Source organism: Melanerpes formicivorus, unplaced genomic scaffold, assembly GCF_026170545.1.
Source record: "Melanerpes formicivorus ecotype bairdi unplaced genomic scaffold, bMelFor1.0.p_v2 SCAF_146, whole genome shotgun sequence".
NCBI classification, from domain to species: domain Eukaryota; kingdom Metazoa; phylum Chordata; class Aves; order Piciformes; family Picidae; genus Melanerpes; species Melanerpes formicivorus.
Window position 1 is genome coordinate 315,871 of NW_027142498.1, and position 27,146 is coordinate 343,016.

Genomic DNA, 27,146 nt, shown 5'->3' on the forward strand with positions numbered 1-27,146 from the left:
CAGGCTGAGGGAGCTGGGGGTGTTCAGCCTGGAGAAGAGAAGACTCTGGGGGGACCTTAGAGCTGCCTTCCAATACATGAAGGGATCCTACAGGAGGGCTGCAGAGGGACTTTTCATGAGGGTGACAGGACAAGGAGCAATGCTTTGAAGCTGAGGGGGAGTAGGGTTAGACTGGATCTTAGGAAGAAGTTCTTCTGTATGAGGGTGCTGAGACTCTAGAACAGGTTGAGCAGAGTGGTTGTGTGTTCCCTCTACCTGGATGTGTTAGAGGCCAGATGAGGCCTTGGTCAACCAAGTCTAGTTGTGAGACATCCCTGGCCATGGCAGGGAGGTTGGAGTAGATGGTCTGTGAGGTCCCATCCAACCTAAGCCGTTCTATGATTCTGTAACACCTACACATGCACTGGGTGCCTTTGAAGCTACTACTTGGCTTGGACAGCAGCACTCTGAGCTGGGTTAGGAACTGGCTGGAGGCTGAGCCCAGAGAGTGGTGGTGAATGGTGCCACAGCCAGCAGGCAGCCAGGCACCAGTGGTGTGCCCCAAGGATCAGTGCTGGGCCCTGTGCTCTTTAACATCTTCATTGGTGATCTGGATGAGGGCATTGAGTCCATCAGCAGTAAATTTGCTGACGACACCAAGCTGGGGGCAGGAGTTGATCTGCTGGAGGGTAGAGAGGCTCTGCAGAGGGACCTGGACAGGCTGGACAGATGGACAGAGTCCAAAGGCATGAGATTGAACACATCCAAGTGCCAGGTGCTGCACATTGGCCACAACAACCCCATGCAGTGCTACAGGCTGGGGTCAGAGTGCCTGAGAGCAGCCAGGCAGAGAGGGACCTGGGGATGCTGGTTAATGGTAGGTTGAACATGAGCCTGCAGTGTGCCCAGGCAGCCAGGAGGGCCAATGGCATCCTGGCCTGCGTCAAGAACAGTGTGGCCAGCAGGAGCAGGGAGGTCATTCTGCCCCTGTACACTGCACTGGTTAGGCCACACCTTGAGTCCTGTGTCCAGTTCTGGGCCCCTCAGTTTAGGAAGGATGTTGACTTGCTGGAACGAGTCCAGAGAAGGGCAACAAAGCTGGGGAGGGGTTTGGAACACAGCCCTGTGAGGAGAGGCTGAGGGAGCTGGGGTTGCTCAGCCTGGAGAAGAGGAGGCTCAGGGGAGACCTTCTTGCTCTCTACAACTATCTGAAGGGTGGTTGTAGACAGGCAGAGGTTGGTCTCTTCTCCCAGGCAGCCAGCACCAGAACAAGAGGACACAGTCTCAGGCTGTGCCAGGGGAGGTTCAGGCTGGAGGTCAGGAGGAAGTTTTACACAGAGAGAGTGATTGCCCATTGGAATGGACTGCCCGGGGAGGTGCTGGAGTCACCATCACTGGAGGTGTTCAGGAGGAGACTTGACAGGGTGCTTGGTGCCATGGGTTAGTTGATTAGGTGGTGTTGGATGATAGGTTGGACACAATGATCTTGAAGGTCTCTTCCAACCTGGTCTGGTCTGGTCTGGTCTGGTCTATTCTATTCTATTCTATTCTATTCTATTCTATTCTATTCTATTCTATTCTATTCTATTCTATTGGTGCTAGCTGTCTTCAGATCATGTCAGAACACCAGGTGCTTGGAATTGCCAAAGCCTGCCAAGTAGCTATGCTCAGTGTGAGGGTGGTGTCCAGAACCCCTTGTTGGGTGGGGTTTAAAAAATCCCAGAGAATGAACAAAAAGAGAGACAAAACCATCTAAACACAGTCAGACTTGGGGTGCAGGCAGGCTCACAGAGTCTGACTGCTGCTGCTATCCTGTAGCTGAGCAGCCTACACAGCCTGCATTCATAGATTGGGTTGGGTTGGAAGGCACCTGAAATGTCATCCAGTTCCAAGCCCTCCTGCCATGGGCAGGGATGCCTCCCACTAGAACAGGTTGCTCAAGACCTCATCCAACCAGGCCTTGAACACTTCCAGGGAGGCATGTGTGACCTGCTGATGTCATTACTTGGTTTTCCACCCTTCCCCCTAGCCTAGCCTGCTTTCATCCCACCCTTCCCCCTAGCCTGCTTTCCTCACAGACAGGTGGTGTGGGAAATGCAAATGCTGGGAAAAGGCAGCAAAAATGATAACTTAATAAGTTCTACTGTGCATCTCCAGCCTCAGGGTTGAAATAGATGAGGTCACTGGGTGATGCTCTGTTCCAAAGTGCTGTCATGGAAAGCCAGCACTGTCCTGCTGTCCCTCTGTGCTCCGTGCCAGGTGTGCTGCCCAAATGCACTTAGGCTGTGTTCGGTCCCTGTGTGCTCCCTGCCTCCCTTATGTTGTGGGGAAAGCATCTTTGGCACCTCTTCTGTCATGGTGCTTCTCATGGCTGCATCCAAGGCAGGGAGTGGGTGGGGAGCAGGAGCACCTGGGCCATGTGTTCCTGACTTTTGTGGGGCTCTGCTGACAGAGGAGGACGATCTGCCCATGAGATGCTGAGGCAGCTGCAGCATTAAGCTGGCGGTGGAGCGGAGGCGGCAGAGGGGTGAGGAGCAGCACAGCTCTGTGTACATTACAGTGGGGCAGGAGAGTCCTCACCCTTGTTTTTACTGTCTGCCTCCTGCTCTCTGGAAATAGCAAAGGTTGCAGCAGAGCCTGAATGCGAGCCAGAAGCATCGTGCTGCCATTCCCCAGCCTCTCCTCCCCGATCTCCTCCTGGAGCTGCTGGCTTGGATTGCAGGAGTGGATTCCCCAGGAGGGCAGCGTCCCCCGACTCCTGGCTCTCGCTGCTGGGTTGGGCAGGCTCAGCCCTGCCTTGCCTTCTCACCTCTGCCTGTCTGGGTCAGGCTGCAGCAGGAGCTCTCTGAAGGGCCCAGCAGGGCAGCTATGCGTGGCCTCTCCGCGCCCCGGCCCCGCTCCTGGAGCTGGGGCTGTGTGCCGCCCTCACCTCCCCCAGGTAGGTGCCTCTGGCTGGGGAGGGTGAGCCCCACACGGGGCTGGGGCTGGCTGGCACCCTCCCTACTCCTCAGCTTTCCTCACCCTGTGCTGTGGTAATGACTGGAAATGGCTCCCCTGCCATGCTCCGAGAGCTCGGCTGTGCCTTGTGGGCCCTGAGTGGGTTTCTTGGGTACTGGAGCCGGTGGAAGATGCCTTCTGAAGAAGTGCTGTGCTTTCTGATGCCTGTCTGTGTGCTGTATACCTGCCTGCTCTTCAGGGCTTGCACCTGCAGAGCTCAAAATGGTACTTAAACATGATGTGGAGTGGGCATTAAGCAGTATTTGTTGTGGCCATGTGGATGTGGTGTCGGCGTCAAGGTTCATCTGCTGGTTTCTGCCTCAGCCTTGAGAGCAGCTCATCACACAAAGCCCTTCTATCCCACAGCTGGATTGAGTGGACTTGTGGGGAACACCATGGGAGCAGTGCTGCATTGAGGTGGTATCATGTGTCTGTATCTTGCACAGCTCCTGAATGGTTACTAAACCTGCTGTACTTGGAGAAGTTTTGCCTTGCAGTGCAGTTGGAAAGCCTAATAGATGATGTTGATGTGTCCTCCTCTTCCTCTTCACAGCTGCAGTTTGCACAGCCTGCAAGTCTTTCAAAGCTTGTTGGTAGGAGGTGCCTTGGAGGTCAGTTACATGAATAATGTGTGTGTTTGGTTTCTGTTTCCCCCCTCTTTAGATGACAATCAAAACAAAACCAATGAAAAGAAAGAGAAAAAAATGGTTTCTCAGAAACCCCATGGTACCATAGAGTACACTGTAAGTATTGGCTGGGGGGGTGTTCATCTCTGCTTTAGGAAAGGGGAGGTGTTGAGGTCAGGAGGGAGCCAGTGGCACAGCAGTGAATCCTGGATGCAGTTTGTGCCTATTTCAGTAGAGGTAGCTCCAGGTATCATTGTGTGGGGAGAGCTAGGCTGGTATCCTGAACTCAGCCTGGCTCCTCTGCCCCTTCTCATGGCTGCCAGTCCTGTTTTGACTCCTGCACCTTACTATTCTGAAAAATGCTTCCATTCCATTGTATTGCTCAGGTCATCAAGTTGTGGGCCTGTGCTTGGTCCTGAGATGATGTGAGACCTCTTTCTCTAAGCCTGAGCAGGGTGCTAGTGGCTGCTGTGTTGGCTCAGAGTTCTAGCTCTGCCCAGCAGGTCTCTGAGCTGTCCAGGTTCCTCTGGGGGGGGGTCTGCATCCTCCTCCCTATCATGCAGGGTGACTGTGAGAGGCCAATGTCCCAACTGGGAGCAGCACAAATGCCTGACCTCTGAAACTGCTGAAGGTCTAGTCATGAGGTCTGTGGTGACGGGTTGGACTGGGTGATCCTCGAGGTCTCTTCCAACCTTGGTGATACTGCGATACTGTATCCCAGTGTGGGTCCTTTCCCCACTTGGCAGACCAATTCTCTAAGTAAGGTGGTGCTGCCTGAAAGCTCTGTGAAAAAATGAGAGGGAGACCTGTAACACCTCTCCATTTTATCTACTGTAGAGTGTGAGAGAATGAATATTTGTATTGATTCTTTTCTTGCTGCTGGGTTATCCTGTAGGCTGTTAAACAGAGGCTGTGTTGAGATCATCAAACCCATCCCCTGCAAAGAGCTTGTTAGAGGGCTTGAGTTCAGCTGGTCTGCTGAATGTCTTTACTGTGGTGTCTTAAGCTTCAACTCTTTCTTCAGGCTGGAAATCAGGACACCATAAACAGCATAGCATTAAAGTTTAACATCACCCCAAACAAGCTGGTGGAGCTCAACAAGCTTTTCACCCAGACGATTGTGCCAGGCCAGGTAAGCCTTTTGTGGTGCTCTTAATACCTGAAACCTGATTATTTGCTATGTATTTAAAAGCCCTTTGCTGCATTCACATATCTTTTATGTGCTTAAAGACAAGGATAAAGCACAGCCATTTGAACCCCTCAAAGGGGACCTCACCAGGCCGTTGCCTGGAGGTGGGGAAGGCAGCTTTGTAACTGCCATAATCTGACTTTTGTTCTTTGTTTGCTGCCAGTAAACTTATTTGCTGTCAATAAACTTTATTTGCAGTCAGGAAGACTCTGAAACTCTTCTTGCAGCTGTTGCAAGAGAACTGAGTTCTTGGGAAGCCCAGATAAATGCTCTTTCTATATATAATACATTATGCTATGTATAATACATATATTATAGACATATAATAAATGCTATATATAACACATTAAAGAACTGGGGAGTTGGGAGCAGTCATTGAAATGGGTCTTTGCCATTATGTTGGGGATGAGTCAGCCTCCTGTGAGATGGAAGTGCATGGAAATAGACTGGTTTGGGGAGAGCCAAGCTATGGGAATGCAAATGTGAAGGCTGACACCTGGTTCATGAAGAGCAGATCTCTCCTTCAGTCTCTTCTGTGAAGCAGAAGTGTCCTGATTTGCAGATGGGGAGCCTGGGGCACAAAGAGATGATGTGACTTGCCTAAGAACACCCAGCAGAGGACAGAAGCTGGGAGGGAGAAAATGAGTTTATTTTGCTGAGCATTTTTAGTTTGAACTGTGATGATTTATTTAACTTCAGGAGTATCTTCCTTTGCTCTGCCCCTTGCAACAGATGACTGCTTCTATGTGGGGTGGAGGTCCAAGGCTGTACTGCTGTTTAAGTGCTGCCTGGGATGTTCACTGTGGGAGGATGTGAGCATTCAGAGAAAGCATTAAATGTTTATCTGCACTTGTGTTAATTCTAAGGTGCTTGGTGGTTTTAAGTGCAGCACATTGTGCTAAAGTACTTATTTGTGTAAAGAACATTTTCCTGTTTCGATTCATAGAATCACAAAGTGGTCTGGGTTGGAAAGGACCTTAAAGATTGTCCAGTTCCAGCCCCTCTGCCCTGGGCAAGGATGCCTCCCACTAGTCCAGGCTGCTCAGAGCCTTAAGCAGCCTGGTCTTGAACACCACTAGGCAGGGGGCATCCACAACCTCCCTGGGCAACCTGTTCCAGTGTCTCACCACCCTCACTCTGAAAGTTTTCCCTAATACCCAGTCTACATTTGGAGATGTATGTGCTTGGAAACAGAAAAACCATAGTAATGAGTCAGGAACTTCTAGCACTCAAACCCTCTCATCTTCAACAGCAGCCTTCTCTTTGAAACAGGGTTTGCTGTTACAAATGTACTCTGCCCCTGTACTCTGCATTGGTTAGGCTGCACCTTGAGTCCTGTGTGCAGTTCTGGGCCCCTCAGTTTAAGAAGGACATTGAAATACTTGAGCGTGTCCAGAGAAGGGCAACAAGGCTGGGGAGAGGCCTTGAGCACAGCCCTGTGAGGAGAGGCTGAGGGAGCTGGGGTTGTTTAGCCTGGAGAAGAGAAGGCTCAGGGGAGACCTCGTAGCCAGGTGGGGGTTGGTCTCTTCTCCCAGGCAACCAGCACCAGAACAAGGGGACACAGTCTCAAGCTGTGCCAGGGAAAGTTTAGGCTGGAGGTGAGGAGAAAGTTCTTCACCAAGCGAGTCATTGGTCATTGGAATGTGCTGCCCAGGGAGGTGGTGGAGTCACCGTCCCTGGAGGTGTTCAAGAGGGGATTGGATGTGGCACTTGGTGCCATGGTCTAGTCATGGGGTCTGTGTTGATAGGTTGGACTCGATGATCCTCGAGGTCTCTTCCAACTTTAGTTATACTGTGATACTGTGAAATCAATAGCTATTAATAGGCATTTTACAGTTCTGTAGTCCTGTAATAGTTAATCAGTTTATAAATATTAATAGCCCTTTGGTGAGGGACTTTTTAGGGTGGTGAGGGAGTTTTTAGGGTGTCAGGTAATGGTAGGACTGGGGGGAATGGAGCAAAAATAGAAATGGGGAGATTGAGATTGGATGTTAGGAAGAAGTTGTTCCCCATGAGGGTGGTGAGAGACTGGCACAGGTTGCCCAGAGAGGTGGTGGAAGCCTCATGCCTGAAGGTGTTTTCAGCCAGGCTGGATGTGGCTGTGAGCAACCTGCTGTAGTGTGAGATGTCCCTGCCCATGGCAGGGGGGTTGGACCTGGCTGATCCTTGAGGTCCCTTCCAACCCTAACAATCCTGATTCTATGATTTGACAGTTCTGTGGTTGGAATAGTTGCAAGACAACCTGAGTTTGTAAATTTGGGGTTGGAAAAAAAAAGGAGCTTCTCATTCTGGGGAACACATTTTCTTTTCCTCCCTGTGCTGCAAAACAAAATGCAGAGCTAGATCCTCTTGATTAATGAGCTGCATGTGCTCCACCACTTCTGCCTGTGAAAGAGGAATGTGTAGTTAAGGAGTACCTTGCACTGAGGAGTGCTCCTTGTGGGGCTGTCTTTCTGGAAGAACACAGCACAGGTGGTGAATAATGTTTTAAAGCTTGTGTCTTCCTGGTTTGACACGTGTGTTTGTGTTTAGATTCTCTTCGTGCCAGAAACAAGCGCTGCGAGGCGGTCGTCCTTCAGCCCTGGTGCTCCTGTTTCTCCTTCATCGTCTGATGCCGAGTATGATAAACTACCTGTGAGTCAAACACTGCTTCCCTGCTCTTACCCTCACTGTGTCCAGGTCTGGGCCCCTCAGTTTAAGAAGGACATTGAGACATTTGAACATGTCCAGAGAAGGGCAACAAAGCTGGGGAGAGGCCTTGAGCACAAGCCCTACAAGGAGAGGTGGAGGGAGCTGGGGTTGTTTAGCCTGGAGAAGAGGAGGCTCAGGGGAGACCTCGTTGCCCTCTGCAACTACCTGAAGGGGAATTGTAGCCAGGAAGGAGTTGGTGTCTTCTCCCAGGCGCCCAGCACCAGAACAAGGGGACACAGTCTCAAGCTGCACCAGGGGAAGTTTAGGCTGGAGGTGAGGAGAAAGTTCTTCACTGAGAGAGTCGTTTGCCTCACCTTGAGTCCTGTGTCCAGTTCTGGGCTCTTCAGTTTAGGAAAGATGTTGAGATGCTGGAAGGTGTCCAGAGAAAGGCAACAAAGCTGGGGAGGGGTTAGGAGCACAGTCCTGTGAGGAGAGGCTGAGAGAGCTGGAGTTGCTTAGTCTGGAGAAGAGGAGGCTCAGGGGAGACCTTCTTGCTCTCTGCAACTCCCTGAAGGGAGGTTGTAGCCAGGTGGAGGTTGGTCTCTTCTCCCAGGCAACCAGCATCAGAACAAGGGGACACAGTCTCAAGCTGTGCCAGGGGAGGTTTTGGCTAGATGTTAGGAAGAAGTTCTACCCAGAAAGAGAGATTGGCCATTGGAATGTGCTGCCCAGGGAGGTGGTGGAGTCCCCATCCCTGGAGGTGTTCAAGAGGAGTCTGGATGAGACCCTTGGTGCCATGGTTTAGTTGATTAGATGGTGTTGGGTGATAGGTTGGACTTGATGATCTCAAAGTTCTTTTCCAACCTGGTTAATTCTATTCTAATACTCTATTCTAATTCTGTATGAAAGCAATTAGACATATCAAATCTGTAACTAATGATAAGGGAAGTGGAGAGAAGCCTGGAGTGAGTAACTGGGTTTGCCCTTAGTGCCACCTGCATGGGGAATCACACAGTGCACTGTGTGCAGAGATCTTCAGTGTAGCTGAGGTGGTAGGAGTAGTAGTCCTCTTTCCATGGTTGTACCTGATGGAAATTCACTGATCTGCCTTGCCTTGGTGATTTTTAATGTCTTGTCTGTTACTTGTATGGAGATTTGTTGTGATGTTACAAGGTTGTTCTTCCACGCAGAGCGCTGCAGGAAGCTTACAGACAGAAATGCAGAGCTGCCACTTTTCTTTCTCAAGCAAAAGCAAACGACTTGGTTGAACCTGGCAACCTACAAGTATGTGATTCTGGTTCTGTTGCTCCACACTGAACTTTTCTGTTTTTCAAAGGATGCTGATTTGGCAAGAAAGGCCTTCAAACCAGTTGAGAGAGTTCTGTCCTCCACTTCAGAAGAGGATGAGCCTGTGGTTGTCAAGTTCTTAAAGATGAATTGTCGTTACTTCACAGATGGGAAGGTAGGTGGAACCTGGCTTGGGGCATCCTTTGAGATTCTTTGAAAGCAAGATCTGTTTGTATAAGTGAGAGATCAGTATTTCAGGAGTTAAATGTGCTCCAGGTTTGTAAAGAGTGGAAAACTCTTCCCAGCAAACACACAGGCTCACAGGATGTCAGGGGTTGGAAGCGACCTTCAGAGACTGAGTTCAACTCCCCTGCCAGAGCAGGAACATAGAATCCAGCACAGGTCACACAGGAACACATCCAGACAGGCCTTGAAAGTCTTCAGAGAAGGAGACTCCACAACCTGCTCTGTGAATAGAATAGAATAGAATAGAATAGAATAGAATAGAATAGAATAGAATAGAATAGAATAGAATAGAATAGAATAGAATAGAATAGACCAAGTTGGAAGAGACCTTCAAGATCATCAAGTCCAACCCATCATCCAACACCACCTAATCAACTAAACCATGCAACCAAGCACCCTAAACCCTCCTAAACACCTCCAGTGATGGTGACTTCACCACCTCCCTGGGCAGCACATTCCAATGGGCAATCACTCTCTCTGTGTAGAATTTCTTCCTAACCTCCAGCCTAAACCTCCCCTGGTGCAGCTTGAGACTGTGTCCTCTTGTTCTGGTGCTGGGTGCCTGGGAGAAGAGACCAACCCCCACCTGGCTACAACCTCCCTTCAGGGAGTTGTAGAGAGCAATAAGGTCTCCCCTGAGCCTCCTCCTCCTTATGTTGAGGTAGAACCTCCAGGCTTTAGAAACAGCCCAAGCTGCCCATTTTCAGACAGGTGACCATGTTCAGACCGTGGCTCAACTCTTCTTCCTTTTCTTGTCATCACAACAATGGTATGACTTGCATTTAGATTCCTAAGCTACACATTTAATGCAGATTACAAACAGCCCACATTTAGAAAGTCAAGGCTGGAAAAAGCCATGCAAAAAGAGAGATTGGCCCTTGGAATGTGCTGCCCAGGGAGGTGGTGGAGTCACCATCTCTGGAGGTGTTGAAGAGGCGATTGGATGTGGCACTTGGTGCCATGGCTTAGTCATGAGGTCTGTGGTGACAGGTTGGACTTGATGATTTTTGAGGTCTCTTCCAACCTTGGTGATTCTGTGATACTGTGGTGGACTCACCATCACTGGAAGTGTCTAAAAAGAGCCTGGATGGGGCACTCAGTGCCATGGTTTAGTTGATTAGATGGTGTTGGGTGATAGGTTGGACTTGATGATCTCAAAAGTCTTTTCCAACCTGGTTAATTCTGTGCTCCACTAAAGGCTCTGGTGGCTTTAGTGTGGCTGTGTGTAGCAGTACTGTGGCTGCATTCTCTATCATTTTGTTCTTCTAATTGTTCAATCAGCTGTGATAATTACTTAATGAAAGAACAGCTCTGCTCCCCATCTTCATTCCCTTACTGTGACTTGCCAGCATTATCTTTTGCAGAGTGCATTGCTGGATAGAGAGAAACCTGCACTTTAGAGTTCTGACATGTCAGGATTAGTTGTCCAGCTCCATTCAGTTGTGCAATGCCTTTGCAAACTGAGCACGTCTGTTTCGTTTATGGCTTTAAGCTACATTTTAACTACTTCCAGAGCAGTATTTCCAAACATGACCACTTTGCTTCTGCAGTTCCTAATGAATGGCATGCAAACCCTAGTAAAAACACAAATATTGCATAATAGAAACTTTTTTCTTCCTCCTCCTTTTCTTTCCTTTCTTTCCTTCTCCTCTCCTTTTCTCTTTCCTTTTTTTCCTTCTCCTCTCTTTTTCTCTTTCCTTTCCTTCCTTCTCCTCTCCTTCTCTTTCCTTTCCTTCCTTCTCCTCTCCTTTTCTTTCCTTTCTTTCCTTCTCCTCTCCTTTTCTCTTTCCTTTCTTTCCTTCCTCCTTTTCTTTCCTTTCTTTCCTTCTCCTCTCCTTTTCTCTTTCCTTTCTTTCTCCTCTCCTTTTCTCTTTCCTTTCCTTCCTTCTCCTCTCCTTTTCTCTTTCTTTCCTCCTCTCCTTTTCACTTTCCTTTCCTTCTTTCTCCTCTCCTTTTCTCTTTCCTTTCCTTCTTTCTCCTCTCCTTTTCTCTTTCCTTTCCTCCTTTCTCCTCTCCTTTTCTCTTTCCTTTCATCTTGTTGCAAGCATTCTTGTAACATACACGTTCCCCCTGGGACTGCCATCCTCAATTTTACAGCAGCTGGTCCAGAAGGCACACAGCCTGGGCAGTATTTTAACCCTCTTTTCTTCTCAAGGTTGCAAGACCTTCTTGAACTGTCTGCTTTGATCTATCTGCTCATGTTGATTCTGTCTTCAGATGCCTGCATATTGTGGTTTTAAAGTTCCCTGGAATTTATAGCCCTGGGCATGCTAACTGTTGTGACACAAGTGCTGGTTTCAGCTGGGGTAGAGTTGATTTTCTCCCTAGTAGCTGGGGCAATGCTGTGGTTTGGGTTTAGTGTGAGGTTATGTTGGTAACAGGGATCTTTTAGATGGTATCAAGTAGCACTTGCCCTGAGTTTGTGCACAAGAAGCTGGGAGGGAGCCTGGCCAGGACAGCTGACCCAGACTCCACAGAATGTCATGCCCATGGGAGGAATTGGTCAGGAGAGGCAGATCACTGCTTGGGCATTGGTCAGTGGGTGGTGAGCAACTGCACTGTGCATCACTTGTCTTTTCCTGGCTCTTATTTTTCTCTCTCCTTTTGCCATATTATTTTTCCTTCCTATTATTATAGTAATATTTTAGCTATTAGACTGTTCTTATCTCAACCCAGAAGCTTTAATTCTCTTTTTTATCCTTAATTCCCCTGCCTGTCCTGCTGTGAGGGGAGGAATGAGCAGGTGGCTGCGTGGTGCTTAGCTGCCAGCTGGGGCTAAACCACCACAACATTTTTCCCTTCATCCTGGCTTTTCCAAGATAGATGTGTTTACATCTACCATTTTTGGCTTCTCTTGGTGTTGAGTGGATGTAGACTGCAGTTACCCACTCTGTAATTTTTCAGTCTGCTGTTTTGTAGAAGCTAATAGGGGACTGCTTGATCTCTCCCATGTAAATTAGGGCAATACTTTGCTTTATGTGGTGCTTGCTGGATTCAGAGGATACAGGCTGCCAATTTTATGGCTGGAAAAGGAATTTGCAGGCAGAATAATCAGAAGTGGGATGGCTTCTTAGCTAAAATCCCTTGTTGCCTAGCTTCCTGCAGTGGCTGGGTAAGAAGCACAGCTCAACTGGCTAATGGTGGTTGCAAACCTGTGGGAGAAACCTCCCCACTTGGTAGTGATTTTCTTTTTCAATCCAAATCCCTACATGAGTCACACAGGAGAAGCAGATGGGAATTAGATGCAGACTTTGCTTTACAAAGGGGCAGGCACACATGTACTCACTTGTCAGTGCCAGCCCATCAGCTTGGCATTGCCTTGATTGAAAGGAAAAACAACAAAACAGGCTTGTGGTCCTTTGCCTATTTGACAGCCTTCCTTGGCTTGCCTTGCAGATGACAATGGATAATTAGCTACCTACAGTGTAAGTCACTCCTGTGGGTCTATGGCTCCTATATGATTTACAGCTGCTGAGTTGGTCAAATCCATGGCTGGAGCATTGGTTTTGAGGAATCAAATGCATTATCTGCTACTGTACAAAGTGTGCTTGGAGCTGTAGTAGAAGCTGCTTCTAGACTGAGGAGAAGCTGTTTCATGTCAGGCCCCTATGTGTAGAAGCTTTTTGCATGTACACCTGGGAGAGCAGATCAAGGAGAGCAGAGAACAGTCCTGAGGAGAGGAACTTGGGAGTCGTGGTTGAGAAGCTCAGTGTGGGCCAACAATGTGAGCTTGCAGCCCAGAAAGCCAACTGTATCCTGGGCTGCATCAAAAGCAGGTCAAGAGAGAGATTGTCTCCTTTACCCTACCCTGGTGAGACCCCAGCTCTAGTTCTGGAGCCCCCAGTACAAGGACATGAAACTGTTAAGGCAGGTCCAGAGCTGCTGTGAGGACAGGCTGAGAGAGTTGGAGCCAGTCAGCCTGGACAAGAGAAAGGCTCCAGGGAGACCTTAGAGCAGCCTTCCAGTATTTGAAGGAGGCTATAGAAGAGTTGGGGAGGGACTTTTGACAAAGGCATGGAGTGACAGGACGAGGAGCAATGACTTTGTTTTTAATCCACTAATCTGTTTTGTGGGAGAGTGATGGAAATGTCTGCAGGTTTAGCTTGTGGGAGCCAGTACTGAAAGCTGAATTCTTCAGATGTTCTTCCTTATCATCTGAGGACTTCTTGGGGTTGTTACTAAGCTTTTATCTTACAGTATCTGACTTGAAAACCAAAGTGTGGTGTTATCAAACATGGCATGGTGGGGTATAAAGAGGCAAGAGAGAGGGATTTCTTTAAAGGATGATAGAATAAAATAAGTGGAGAGTATAGAATAGAATAAGTGGAGAGTATAGAATAGAATTAACCAGGCTGGAAAAGACCTCCTAAGATCCAACACCAAATGTCAAGCGCGTTGCGTGCAGTGTGCTAACTCTTCCTTCTCCTATTCCAGGGTGTAGTTGGAGGAGTCATGATAGTAACTCCAAACAATATCATGTTTGACCCACACAAGTCTGATCCTCTGGTGATTGAGAATGGCTGTGAAGAGTATGGGCTCATATGCCCCATGGAGGAGGTCGTCTCAATCGCCCTCTACAACGACATCTCTCACATGAAGATCAAAGACGCCTTGCCATCGTAAGGACTGTTCTTCCCTCAGCTTGGCTTTGCAGGTTTACAGGAAGGGGCATGGAAAAGGAGAGGGAAGGGAATGGAAAGTAAAAATTGTAATGCAGGGGAGTAAAGTGCCAGGAAATGAATGATCCATTCGTGGTGGTGTGCTGCTTTCTTGCTAGAATGCTTCGGTGGCACTAAAGAGAAATGAGTCATGAATACGAGAAGCAAAGTGTAAAGGAGAACATTACATAGGACTAATTAAAAGCACTGATGGCATGTCATGATTGGGCTCCTGCACTGACCTCTCTCCAGGGTCAATTCAGTGGAAGTGAAGAGGGTTAGATTTGAACCAGGACTGTTCTGAGAGGAGTATTTGAAGGCAACAGCACCTTACTTCCATCCTTGGGACTTACAGAAATACCAGAACAGTCAGACATTGGAATCTTCTCCCCAGGGAAGCAGTGAATTCCCCTACAGTTGACTCAGCTTGACAGGATGCTGGGGCCATCTCATTTCAACTCTACTACTACTTGGAAAGGCTGGACCAAATGATCCTTGGGGTCCCTTCCAACCTGGCATTCTGTGATTCAGTCTGTGGAATCTGTCCACCTAATAACCAGAGCTGCACTGATAGTTAGCCTTTATGATCCATAACAGACTTCCTGGGGTGACTGCTTTCATTTATGTGTGCTCTTGGCACTGCTGATGCATTTGTTCTAAGCAAGGTTTTCTCCTTCAAGGCAACGCTTCTCTGACCAGTGAAATTCACAGAATCACCAAGGTTGGAAGAGACCTCAAAGATCATCAAGTCCAACCTGGCACCACAGACCTCATGACTAGACCATGGCACCTACTGCCACGTCCAGTGCCCTCGTGAGAACCTCCAGGGATGGGGACTTCACCACCTCCCTGGGCAGCACATTCCAATGACTAACAACTCTCTCTGGGAAGAACTTTCTCTTCACCTCCAGCCTAAACTTCCCCTGGCACAGCTTGAGACTGTGTCCTCTTGTTCTGGTGCTGGTTGCCTGGGAGAAGAGACCAACCCCCACCTGGCTACAACCTCCCTTCAGGTAGTTGTAGAGAGCAAGAAGGTCTCCCCTGAGCCTCCTCTTTTCCAGGCTAAGCAACCCCAGCTCCCTCAGCCTCTCCTCACAGGGCTTGTGCTCGAGGCTTCTCACCTTCATCTCCTCCTCTCCATGTTCTCATTTCAAGAATAGAATAGAATAGAATTAACCAGGTTGGAAAAGACCTTCAGAAAAGCTTTCCAGATACTTGTTAACCCTTAGAGTGTTTAGTAACTTCTTAGTAGCTTTTAAGTGATGGGAATCTTGTATTCGTGTTTCACCTCACACTTTTTAGCAGCAATGAAGAGCTAAAGTTTTATGCTCTTAAGTTGTTAAGGATTTTCCCTTTTGAAATGTTTTAGGATTGTCCTACTTCAAAAAGAAATCTTTAGGGAAGTCTGCATTCCATACAGGTTGGGTGCAGAGTGGGTTGAGAGGTAGCTCTGTGGATGAGAAGCCAGCAAGTGCCTTCATGCAGACCAGAAGACAGCTGTGTGCTGGGCTGCATCGAGTGTGGCCAGCAGGGCAAGAGAGAGGATTCTGCCCCTTGACTCTGCTCTGCTGTGACCCCACCTCAAATACTGCATCCAGTTCTGGTGTTCCCAACATATAAAGGACACAAACCTGCTGGAGTGAGTCCAGAGGAGGCCACAAAGATGATCCAAGGGCTGGATTACCTCTACTATGAGGATAGGCTGAGGGAGCTGGGCTTGTTCAGCCTGGAGAAGAGCAGACTCTGTGGGGACCTTAGAGCTGTCTTCCAATACCTGAAGGGATCCTACAGGAAGGCTGCAGAGGGACTTCTCGTAGGGGTGTCTAGTAACAGGACAAGGGGGAATGGTTTGAAGCTGAGGGATAAGCAGGTTTAGACTGTATCTTGAGAAGAAGTTCTTCAGTAGGAGGGTGTTGAGACTCTGCAATAGGCTGCCTGGTGAGGTTATGGTTGCCTTCTCCCTGGAGATGATCAAGGCCAGGTGGGATGAGGCCTTGAACAGCCAAGTCTAGTTGAGAGGTGCCACTGCCCATGGTGGGGAGGTTGGAGTAGATGATCTGTAAGGTGCCTTCCAGCCTAAGCCATTCTGTGATTCAAACAACACATGTGAGTAAGGAAAAAACTGAAAGGCAAAAGCACCAGCTCTGTTGGCTCTTACTGCTTTGCACCAAACATGTGCAAGCAGGGCATGGCTTAATGTCTGATCTGCTGTCTTCTCCACAATGCAGTTGTACAGCCTAGGGAAGCAGGGATGGTTGTAGAGGTTGACTCATTGTCAGGTGTGGGAAATAACAGTCTTGATGGGGTATGAATGAAAGTCCAGCAGCTAAGTACATGTCCTGCTGCCTGAACCATCACCTGCCTGCAGTCAACAGGACATATCATGTTGACTGAAGTTCTGATGACTTGTTCTTCCCTGTCTACCATGCCTTCATCCATCTGGCATACTCTGCCAAGTGCTTCACTCATTTTACCTCAGTATTACCCTTGCCCCATTTTTACCCATTTTCTGTTCAAGTCACTTATTTCCTCTGGTGTATGTTTAGTTTTGGTACAAGTGTTTGCTTTTTGTTGTTGTTGAGTTTTCGGTGCTTAAGTTGGTACATTATGGAGGTTTGCTTTCTTTTCCATTTTGTTTTCTGTTCCCATTTTGTGTTTAACATCCTATATACACCCATCATTTTCCCTGACAGTGACATACCAAAGGATCTTTGTCCTCTGTACAGGCCAGGAGAATGGGAAGACCTGTCCTCTGAGAAAGATATCAATCCTTTCAGCAAATTCAAATCCCTTAGCAAGGAAAAGAGGCAGCAGAATGGGGATCCATCCATTGCTCTGGGGGGCAAACAGATAAAGCCTTCAGATGAGGAAAAGTCTGCTGAGTTTGAAGTTCTTCAGTCATCTGAGAGTGCGAGGTCGACCAAATCCAAGTCGCTGGAGTTGCCCAACAGCGTCACTGCCACTGAGCACTCGGACAAGCTTGCTGCAGATCCGTGTGCCAAGGAGCCTTCTGGGGACAAATCCACTTCAGAAATCCAAACCAAAGAAAAATCCCTTTTAAAAGGAGGAGAGGATGACCTCATTGAGCTGGAAAAGACATCACCTCCTGTGGACAGAGGGTTGGACAAGAAAATCTCAGTAATGGAAGGCTTGCTGGCTGACCCCAGGGAGCTGGGGAGAACGAAGCAGCAGGTAACCAAATCCACTACAGAAGTCCAGGAGCACTTGACAGTTGATTCCTTGGAAAAAAAGGACAGTGTTGAACCTAAAGCTGACTTAGACTTAGAGCTGTGTGAAAAGCAAGATGTTATTCCAGAAGTAAACAAATGTGTCAGTTCCCCGACAGGTAAGGTGGAGACTGCATTGGACCCTAAGAAAGAGCTAGAGAAAGATAAACTTATTGAATTTTACCTCAATAAAGATGGGAATGGGTCTCAGTCATCTGAAGACTTACACAAGGCTGAAATCCAGAAAGGTGAAAACAATAAAGCAGTTGGCATAGACCTTACACTTAGCTGTTCAAAGTCCCAAGCTAATGAAGTCCATACAGTTAAAAGTATGGAGCTTGGTTCCTGCTGTGTTGAAAGGAAAGCACCTTCATTAGAAATCAGCTCAGCAGCAGCAGAGGAAAAGGCTCTGAAAGAGTCTGTGGACTCTTCATTAGTACCAGCTGTAGACAAGACCTGTCAAGAAGCACAGTTAGACAATCAATCAGAGATCAGACTGTGGCTGCTGCAGAAAATTCAAGTGCCAATTGAAGGTAGGTCTCTGGTTATCCTTCTTTCCTCTGAGGCTTGGACAGCATTGTGATGGTAACCTCTGAATGGAGAGCTCTGCACTCCCTCTTTCTGTGATGCACACTCTTTGGGCTCTCCTCTTGTATGTGGGCATTTTTTCTGTCATCTGCTGTTTAGAAGAAAACAAAAATTGCATCCAGTTCCCTAAGCTTCTAGTTTGATAAGGAGCTTGTGAGCTCTTTCCATGTTCACTCATCACTGTGTATATAATCTTCACCTCTGGTTACTGGCTTTAAGGCCAGTGAAATGTCACCCAGTTGCAGGGTTGGCAGTGACACTTCATGGCCTAGCAGTTGTCACTCTGTGTGGGTAGCTTTGGTTGCTTCAGTGCAGTCTGCACTTGGGTCACAACAACCCCATGAATGCTCCGGGCTGGGGGCAGAGTGGCTGGAAACTGCCCAGCAGAGAAAGACCTGGGGGTGTTGGTCAGCAGCTGACTGAAGAAGAGCTGTGTGCCCAGGTGGCCAAGAAGGCTAACAGCATCCTGGCCTGGATCAGCAGTCGTGTGGCCAGCAGGACCAGGACAGTGATGGTGTCCCTGTACTGGGCACCAGTGTGGCCATGCCTGGAGTGCTGGGTTCAGTATTGGGACCCTCACTCCAAGACATGGAGGTGCTGGAGCAGGTCTTGAGAAGGGCAACAAAGGTGGTGAAGGCTCTGAAGAACAGGGCTGATGAGGAGCAGCTGAGGGAACTGGGGTTGTTTAGTCTGGACACAGTACTCCAGGTGTGGCCTAACCAGTGCTGAGCACAGGGCACAATGACTTCCCTGCTCCTGCTGGCCACACTGTTCCTGATGCAGGCCAGGATGCCATTGGCCTTCTTGGCTGCCTGGGCACACTGCTGGCTCATTTTCAGCCTACTATCCACCCACTACCCCCAGGTTCCTCACTGCCTGGCTGCTCTCAAGCCGCTCTGACCCCAGCCTGTAGCACTGCATGGGGTTGTTGTGGCCAATGTGTAGAACCTGGCACTTAGATGTGTTAAATCTCATGCCCTTGGGCTCTGCCCATCTGTCCAGCCTGGTAAGGTCCCTCTGCAGACCTCTCCTACCCTCTAAGAGATCAACTCCTGCCCCCAGCTTGGTGTCATCTGCAAATTTACTGATGATGGACTCAATCCCCTCCTCCAGATCATCAGTAAAGATATTGAACAGGATGGGGCCCAGCACTGATCCCTGGGGGACACCACTGGTGCCTGGCTGCCAGCTGGCTGTGGCACCATTCACCACCACTCTCTGGGCTCAGCCTCCAGCCAGTTCCTAACCCAGTTCAGAGAGCTGCTGTCCAAGCCACAAGCTGACAGCTTGGTCAGGAGTTTGCTGTGGGGGATGGTGTCAAAGGCCTTGCTGCAGTCCAGGCAGACAACATCCACAGCCTGCCCCACATCCACCAGGCAGTCACCTGGGCATAGAAGGAGATCAGGTTGGTGAGGCTGGATCTGAATCCATGCTGGCTGGGGCTGATCCCTTGGCCATCCTGTAAGTGCTGTGTGATTTCACTCAATATGATCTGTTCCCAATTCAAAGACCTCTAACTGCTCCTACCCTTGACCCTGCCTTGCAGACAAAAGGTGGCTGTGTGGCTCTTCGACTGTCAGAGCTGAAGAACTGATCAGGCTTTGTGTGTGTGTGCAGGGCTGCTGCCCTTTGCCTGGATGGATTTCCAGGACCCAGTCTAACACTGTCCCCTTTCCTTGCCTGCTTCATGTTGCAGTTTGCTCCTGGCATGCTCATCTCACACAGGTTTGCTTTTCAGGGCTGTTCTGTGCACAGCTCTACAGCTGAGGAGGATAGAGGCTGTGACCAAATGGGAATGAATGGCCACAGTTCAGGATGAACAAGGGTTTATGAAACCAATTTGGCCATTGAATGACCTGTCAGGTTTAATGCTGTGTGCAGTGCCTCTGAGTGTTCCTTTGCACAAGATGAATTCTGTGTGATGATGTTTTATCCACTGCAGGCTTTGAACTTCGTCTGTAAGCAGCCCATTTTCTCTCCCTCTCTCGTTCAGATATGCTTCCTTCAAAAGAGGAGAAGAGCAAGACTCCTCCCATGTTTCTGTGCATTAAAGTAGGCAAGCCCATGAGAAAGTCCTTTGTGTCTCAGAGCACCACCATGTCTCAGCAGTACAGTAAAAAAATAAAGCAACCAGAGTACTGGTTTGCTGTTCCTCGAGAAAGGTAAGCTGCAGTGCACAGCACAGCAACGTGCTTGGCTCGGGTTGAAGCACCTGCTGCTTTCTAGACTTGAATCTGACTCTCCCTGGCTGCTTCAAGGTGTGAAATGCAGCAGGGATGCGAAGATGAGGAGTGCCCTTGCTTGATTGCATGCCAGAGGGGTAAAGCAGCGTTTGGTGCTGGTCTAATGTGGCTCCCAGTGAAGAGGAAGAAAGGGATCAGTGCCACTTGGGAGGTGAAGAGAGGAATGTGCATGCAGCTAACATGATGCAAGCTCTGGGGCATTCTGTGGTGTTTGGCTGTGGTTTAGGAAGTGAGGAAAAAATGGATTGAAGCTTGAGCAGGTTTAGACTGGATGTTGGGAAGAAAGTCTTTACAGTGAGGGTGGTGAGACACTGGAACAGGTTGTCCATGGAGGTTGTGGCTGTCCCCTCCCTGGAGGTGTTCAAGGTCAGGTTGGATGAGGCCTTGAGCACAGCCCTGTGAGGAGAGACTGAGGGAGCTGGGGTTGCTTAGCCTGGAGAAGAGGAGGCTCAGGGGAGACCTTATTGCTGTCTACAACTACCTGAAGGGAGGTTGTATCCAGGAGGGGGTTGGTCTCTTCTCCCAGGCACCCAGCAGCAGAACAAGAGGACACAGTCTCAGGCTGTGCCAGGGGAAGTTTAGGCTGGAGGTGAGGAGAAGGTTCTTCCCAGAGAGAGTTGTTAGCCATTGGAATGTGCTGCCCAGGGAGGTGGTGGAGTCCCTGTCCCTGGAGGTGTTCAAGAGGGGATTGGATGTGGCACTTGGTGCCGTGGTTTAGTAGTCATGAGGTCTTGGGTGACAAGTTGGACTTGATGATCTCTGAGATGTTTTCCAACCTTGTTGATTCTATGAATTCTATTCTACGAGCCTGGGCTAGTAGGAGGTATCCCTGCCTGGTGCCTGGGCCATGGGTTTGGAACATGAGGACCTTTAAGGTCCTTCCCAACTCTATGACTCTATGAAAAGGGAAACAGCTGCAAAAGAGACAAGCAGTCCACTACAGTGCCAGTGCTAAAAGAGGAGTTATTTCCCATGAGCAAATGTGGCATGATGTGGAAAAGGGAGACACTCCTCACTGAATGTGGTGTTTAAGGAAAGATTGGATGTGGCACTTAGTGCCATGGTCTGGTTGATGTGGTGGTGTTAGGTCATAGGCTGGACCTGATGATCTCAGAGGTCTATTCCAGCCTCTGTGATTCTGTGAATGGGTGTTGCTGCTTTAGCCTTCAGGGCCATAAAAAAACAAGTCTTCTCCTTTGTGATAAAATACACTTAGATGATGTGCCTGTAAATAGAAAATAGAATAGAATAGAATAGAATAGAATAGAATAGAATAGAATAGAATAGAATAGAATAGAATAGAATAGAATAGAATAGACCAGAGCAGGTTGGAAGAGACCTTCAAGATCATCGTGTCCAACCTATCAACCAATCCAACCCACCTAAACAACTAACCCATGGCACCAAGCACCCCATCAAGTCTCCTCCTGAACACCTCCAGTGATGGTGACTCCACCACCTCCCCAGGCAGCCCATTCCAATGGGCAATCACTCTCTCTGTATAGAACTTCTTCCTAACATCCAGCCTAAACCTCCCCTGGTGCAGCCTCAGACTGTCCTCTTGTTCTGGTGCAGGCTGCCTGGGAGAAGATCCCAACCCCCACCTGGCTACAACCTCCCTTCAGGTAGTTGTGGAGAGCAATGAGGTCACCTCTGAGACTTCTCTTCTCCAGGCTAAGCAACCCCAGCTCCCTCAGCCTCTGTGTGTATGTGCTTAAAGAGTGCTACAGCACTGGCTCTGAGGAGTCACATCCCTGGTCCTTCTTTTGCTGGAGGCAGCCAGAGCAACTCTGTAGGCTGTTGATAAACCAACACAGGGAAACCAGTGACTACACTGCATCATAGAATTGTCAGGGTTGGAAGGGACCTCAAGGGTCAGCCAGTTCCAACCCCACTGCCATGGACAGGGACACCTCACACTAGCTAAGGTTACTCAGAGCCACATTCAGCCAGGCCTTAAAAACCTCCAGGCATGAGGCTTCCACCACCTCCCTGGGCAACCTGTGCCAGTCTCTCACCACCCTCATGGGGAACAACTTCTTCCTAACATCCAATCTCAATCTACCCATTTCCATCTTTTTTCCATTCCCCCTAGCGCTATCGTTTGGAGTTAGATGTCAGGAAGGAAAAAGCTGAGCAGTCCCAGAGGTGTCTCTTTAAGAGGCAGGCAATGTTCTTTCTTTAATCAAAATCTCTTGTCAGAACGTTGCATTTTACTTGCAGAGTTGTAGCATGTGTGTTGATTTCAGTGCTTGTTCCTGGTGTTCTGGAAATGAGGATTTTGAGCAGACCACTGGTGTGGAAGCTGCTGACCCAGAGGAGGAGGGGGAGAGGTTTAATCCAGCTGGAATGTTACCATTGGGAGTGTAGCTGAAGATAGCTTTTGGTTTGCTTGCTATCTGCTGAAGCCAGTCCTTGGCTCCTCAGGTATTGCAAAAGGGCAGGTTCAGAAAATTCTAGGTTGAAGTGCAAGTAAATACTTGAAGGGGTTGGAGTGATGCTGTCATATAAGACAAGGTCAGCTGTTGCTTTGGGGATAGTGTATCTGATGCTCCATAAAGCTGCTTGAGCTGGGGGCAGCTTTGCAACAGGTAAATCTATTAAGCTTCACAGGCTTGGAAAACAGCTCCTCTGCTTGGCCTCTTCTGAGTAGTGAGATAAACTGAAGTGTTGACAGCTGGTTTATCCTGCAGTGTTTATCAGGAGTGGTGTGGCCAGCAGGAGCAGGGAAGTCATTGTGCCCTGTGCTCAGCTCTGGTTAGGCCACACCTTGAGTCCTGTGTCCAGTTCTGGGCTCCTCAGTTTGAGGACATTGAGAGACTTGAAGGTGTCCAGAGAAGGGCAAGGAGGCTGGGGAGGGGTCTGGAGCACAGCCCTGTGAGGAGAGGCTGAGGGAGCTGGGGGTGTTTAGCCTGGAGAAGAGGAAGCTCAGGGGAGACCTTCTTGCTCTCTCCAACTCCCTGAAGGGAGGTTGTAGCCAGGTGGGGGTTGGTCTCTTCTCCCAGGCAACCAGCAGCAGAACAAGAGGACACAGTCTCAATCTGTGCCAGGGGAGGTTTAGGCTGGAGGTGAGGAGAAAGTTCTTCCCAGAGAGAGTTGTTAGCCACTGGAATGTGCTTCCCAGGGAGGTGGTGGAGTCATCATCCATGGAGGTGTTCAAGAGGGGATTGGATGTGGCACTTGGTGCCATGGTTTAGTAGTCATGAGGTCTGTGGTGACAGGTTGGACTTGATGATCTTTGAGGTCTTTTCCAACCTTATTGATTCTATGATTTTTAGAAGGAGGGGAAAATACCCACATGTCTGCAGTGAGCTGTTGCAGCAGCAGCACTTGGCTGCCTGTACTGGCTGACAGGCCAGATTCCTGTTGCTTGAGGCTGCTGTTCAGATCTTGGTCAAAATTAGTGTTGAATAAGATAAGTGACATAGTTCATAATAAGATCAGTGACAAAATCACTGGTCACAGGTGTTTGGGTCATTTGGTGCTCTTCATTCTTAGCTGTTTGAACATTGCAGAGATGCAGGAAAAGTCATGGAGAGCTTGGGGCAAAAAACAAACCCCTCAAATTCCTTAAGCTAAATGCCAATCCTTCCCATTAATGCTAAGACATGTCTTTGCCTACCAAGTCAGTGGTTTCTCCAAACTCTTGGATGCCTTCCCAAAGTAAGATGCATCACTTCCCACCCTCTGCTGCTATTCCTGTACCAATATTACAGAATCACCAAGGCTGGAAGAGACCTCAAGTCCAACCTGTCACCACAGACCTCATGACTAAACCATAGCACCAAGTACCACATCCAATCTCCTCTTGAACACCTCCAGGGATGGGGACTCCACCACCTCCCTGGGCAGCACATTCCAATGGCTAACAACTCTCTCTGGGAAGAACTTTCTCCTCACCTCCAGCCTAAACTTCCCCTGGTGCACCTTGAGACTGTGTCCTCTTGCACAGTATGCAGTTATCAGCATTGCATCTTGAGAGTGCCATGGCCAGCAGGGCAGTCAGGGGAGCTTGGCAATGTCCTTTTGAGGCAGTTAGCTAATTTTAAAGACATTGGGAGTGCAGTTTATATTCATGTGTGAATATCATGCATTTCATGTGTGCAAGTACCAAGAATGCTGTTCTCATCTCTGGCCTAACTCAAACACTTTCTGTCCAGTGCTGGTAGTGGCTTGTGCAGCATCTTGATGTTTCATGGTCATTGAAACCAAAGCAAAACAAACCCAAGACCTCAGCCAAATCTTGTAAGGAAATTGGTGTGCATGTCTAGCATCACTGTGTAAACTCAGTCTTCCTCTGATTTGCATTTAGTTGCCTTTGCTTGCATGATTTCTTAAGTGTTTGCTGTTGAAACAGCTTCTGTCATCAGTTGCAGCAACAGCTTCATTTTCAGCCTGGCCCCATAGCTGCCAGCAGAGCTGCTCTTCCATTTGCAGGCTGTTGCTGCAGCCTTGGCAGCTGTGGGAAGCTGCTCTGAAGGGGACAGACCCCTTTGCCTTTTAACAGTGTTGGGCTTTCCCCCCCCCCCCCCCTTTCTTATTTTGTTTGGGGGTTTGAGAGTTTATCATAGTATCAGTCAGGGTTGGAAGGGACCACAAGGATCATCTAGTTCCAACACCCCTGCCATGGGCAGGGACACCCCACACTACATCAGCCTGGCCACAGCCTCATCCAGCCTGGGCTTAAACACCTCCAGGGATGGGGCCTCAACCACCTCCCTGGACAACCCATTCCAGGGCTTCACCACTCTCATGGGGAAGAACCTCCTCCTCACATCTAGCCTGAATCTCCCCACCTCCAGCTTCATTTCATTCCCCCTAGTCCTATCACTCCCTGAGATCCTGAGCAGTCCCTCCCCAGCCTTCCTGTAGCCCCCTTCAGATACTGGAAGGCCACGATGAGGTCACCTCAGAGCCTTCTCTTCTCCAGACTGAACAGCCCCAACTCCTTCAGTCTGTCCTCACAGGAGAGGTGCTCCAGCCCTCTGCTCATCCTCCTGGCCCTTCTCTGGACACCTTCCAGCACCTCCACATCCCTCTTGTAATGGTTTTTATGGCTTTTAATGGAAGCTGCTGGAAACATTCTCAACACAAAGAGGAGACTGTTAGGCTTCCTTGACTTCCAGCAATGTGCTCTTGTGGCCAAGAAGGCCAGTGGTGTCCTGGGTTGTGTTCGAAGGGCTGTGGTCAGTAGGTCAAGAGAGGTTCTCCTTCCCTCTACTCTGCCCTGGTGAGGCCACATCTGGAATATTCTGTTCAGTTCTGGGCCCCTCAGTTCAGGAAGGACCTCTGGGAACTGCTTGAAAGAGTCCAGCGCAGAGACACAAAAATGATGGAGGGAGTGGAACATCTTCCTACTGAGGCAGCTGGGGCTCTGTAGCTTGGAGAAGAGGAGACTAAAGGGGGACCTCATTAATGTTTATAAATACACAAAGGGTGAGTGCCAAGAGGCTGGAGCCAGGCTCTGCTGGGTGATGCCCAATGACAGCTCAAGGGGCAGTGGTGGAAATTGAGGCATAGAAAGTTCCATGGAAACAGGAGGAAGAATTATTTCCCTGTGAGGGTGACAGAAGACAGGAACAGGCTGCCCAGGGGGGTTGTGGAGTCTCCCTCTGTGGCGATATTCAAGACCTGCCTGGTTGTGTTCCTGTGTGATCTGCTCTAGGTGATGATGCTCTGGCAGGGGGTTTGGACTGGGTGAGCTTTCGAGGTCCCTTCCAGCCCCTAATATTCTGTGATTCCCTGAAGGGAAGGCAATACTCTTAAGTTGATATTCTTCATAAAAGCTGTCAATAAGTCTTTATTCTTGTTTGCCTTTTGGGGGCTGCTGCAGGTCTCGTCCCTCCCTAGGTGTCTTGCTGGCTTCTGGGTGTCCTGGCGTGTGTCACGCCGCGAGCCGCAGTGCGGGGCTGCGTTAATCAGTGACCCGCTGCGGGCTCACAGCAGCACTCACCTCAGCATGCAGTGGGAGGTGGACATCTTGACTCCCCCTACGTACAGATTCCTCAGTCTAGGGCAGCTTCTGGTCAGGTGCAGCTGAGCAGAGCTTTTGGACCCTCCTAGGGAGAGCGGTTGTTGAGCTGAGAAGCCTTGCCATGGGTGTAGCTTACAGTATGAGAGGGTAAGTCTGTGCCTGCTCTTATACATGGATGTGTATTTAAGTGGTGTGTATATTTCCCCCACCCCTGTGGATTTTGAGTAGTAGTAGGTCAGTAATGGTGGGAGAGATTTCCTCAAGTTTCCTCAGATTTCCTCCTACAGAGGAAAATGCCTTGCAGAGGAAAATGCCTTGCACTGGAACAGCCACAGCGCTGCAGGAGTAATTTGTTTATGTGTCCTGACAAGTAATTTCCCCCTTGTGGCTCTGAGTAGTTCCTCAGCCAAGAAGTAAATCTCATTGGTTATCTATAATATCAGTCTGGCAGACAGGTTTGGTTTGTGACTGTATTGCTGTTGATGTAGAAAACATTGTCCCAAGCTCCTGCAGCTCAGAGGGCTTCTGCTGCTTTGGAAGTTTCTCTTCTGAGAGCAGGCTGATTTTTCAGGGAGGAAAGGGAACAGTGGTTGAACCTTTCCTCCTTTTCCAGTCTTAACTTTCTGTCCCTTTGGCTTTTTTGGTTTGATTCAGGGAGTTGGGTGGCTCATGTTCAGCCTACCATTGAGCAGTCCCCCCAGGTCCCTCTCTGCCTGCCTGCTCTCCAGCCACTGTGACCCCAGCTTGTAGCACTGCATGGGGTTGCTGTGGCCAATGTGCACTTAAACCTCCCCTGGTGAAACTTGAGGCCATATTCACTTTCTTTTTGATCTGGCTACAGCTGGATGTGATTCCCTCTTTCATCAGTGTTCTGTCTTTCATTTACCCTCTTAGGTTATTTTTTGGTGGTTGAGGTTGTTTTGGTGTGTGTTTCTTGAAGTGCCCTGTAATCACCTTTTGAAGACTTTCTTTCTGGAGTCATTAACTTAGGGTTTCTGAAGTGCTTCCTTTCCAGGTACTCTGTTTTATTGATGCTTCTCTATTAGTGCATGACAAACTTCCAAGCATGTGTGATCACCAGGCCAATTATTGAGAGGTGTAGGATGAATTTCCTTGCAGCTGTCAAGCTGGCTCTAAGAGTTCCTCAGGCAGTGGCTTGTCAGTGTAAAAAGTGTCTCCAATTTCATCAGTTTGGTGGCTTGGAAACACCACCATAGCACAGTGTTGCCATCTGATTAACAGAGGTGGTGTGCTCTGCAGCTCCTTTCAGAATCACCTCACCCCTGATGAATAGCAAGTTTAGAATAGAATAGAATAGAATTAACCAGGTTGGAAAAGACCTTTGAGATTATCCAGTCCAACCTATCACCTAACACCTCATGACTACTAAACCATGGCACCAAGTGCCACATCCAATCCCCTCTTGAACACCTCCAGGGACAGTGACTAAACCACCACCCTGGGCAGCACATTCCAATGGCTAACAACTCTCTCTGGGAAG

At 48.9% G+C, this 27,146-nt stretch overlaps 1 protein-coding gene across 8 annotated transcripts in view; it reads left to right on the forward strand.

Annotated features, from left to right (window-relative positions):
- Positions 1 to 27,146, forward strand: part of NCOA7 (nuclear receptor coactivator 7) — a 128,283-nt gene that overhangs the window by 81,538 nt on the left and 19,599 nt on the right. For 5 of the 8 annotated variants that reach the window (XM_068168639.1, XM_068168642.1, XM_068168640.1 and 2 more), the window contains 7 exons: positions 3,640 to 3,719; positions 4,627 to 4,734; positions 7,324 to 7,425; positions 8,759 to 8,884; positions 13,390 to 13,574; positions 16,307 to 17,373; positions 19,422 to 19,590. In XM_068168639.1, coding sequence (XP_068024740.1) covers positions 3,640 to 3,719; positions 4,627 to 4,734; positions 7,324 to 7,425; positions 8,759 to 8,884; positions 13,390 to 13,574; positions 16,307 to 17,373; positions 19,422 to 19,590 — 1,837 coding nt within the window. The remainder of the gene's footprint in view (positions 1 to 3,639; positions 3,720 to 4,626; positions 4,735 to 7,323; positions 7,426 to 8,758; positions 8,885 to 13,389; positions 13,575 to 16,306; positions 17,374 to 19,421; positions 19,591 to 27,146) is intronic. The other 3 variants (XM_068168645.1, XM_068168644.1, XM_068168646.1) reach the window with 3 other exon arrangements.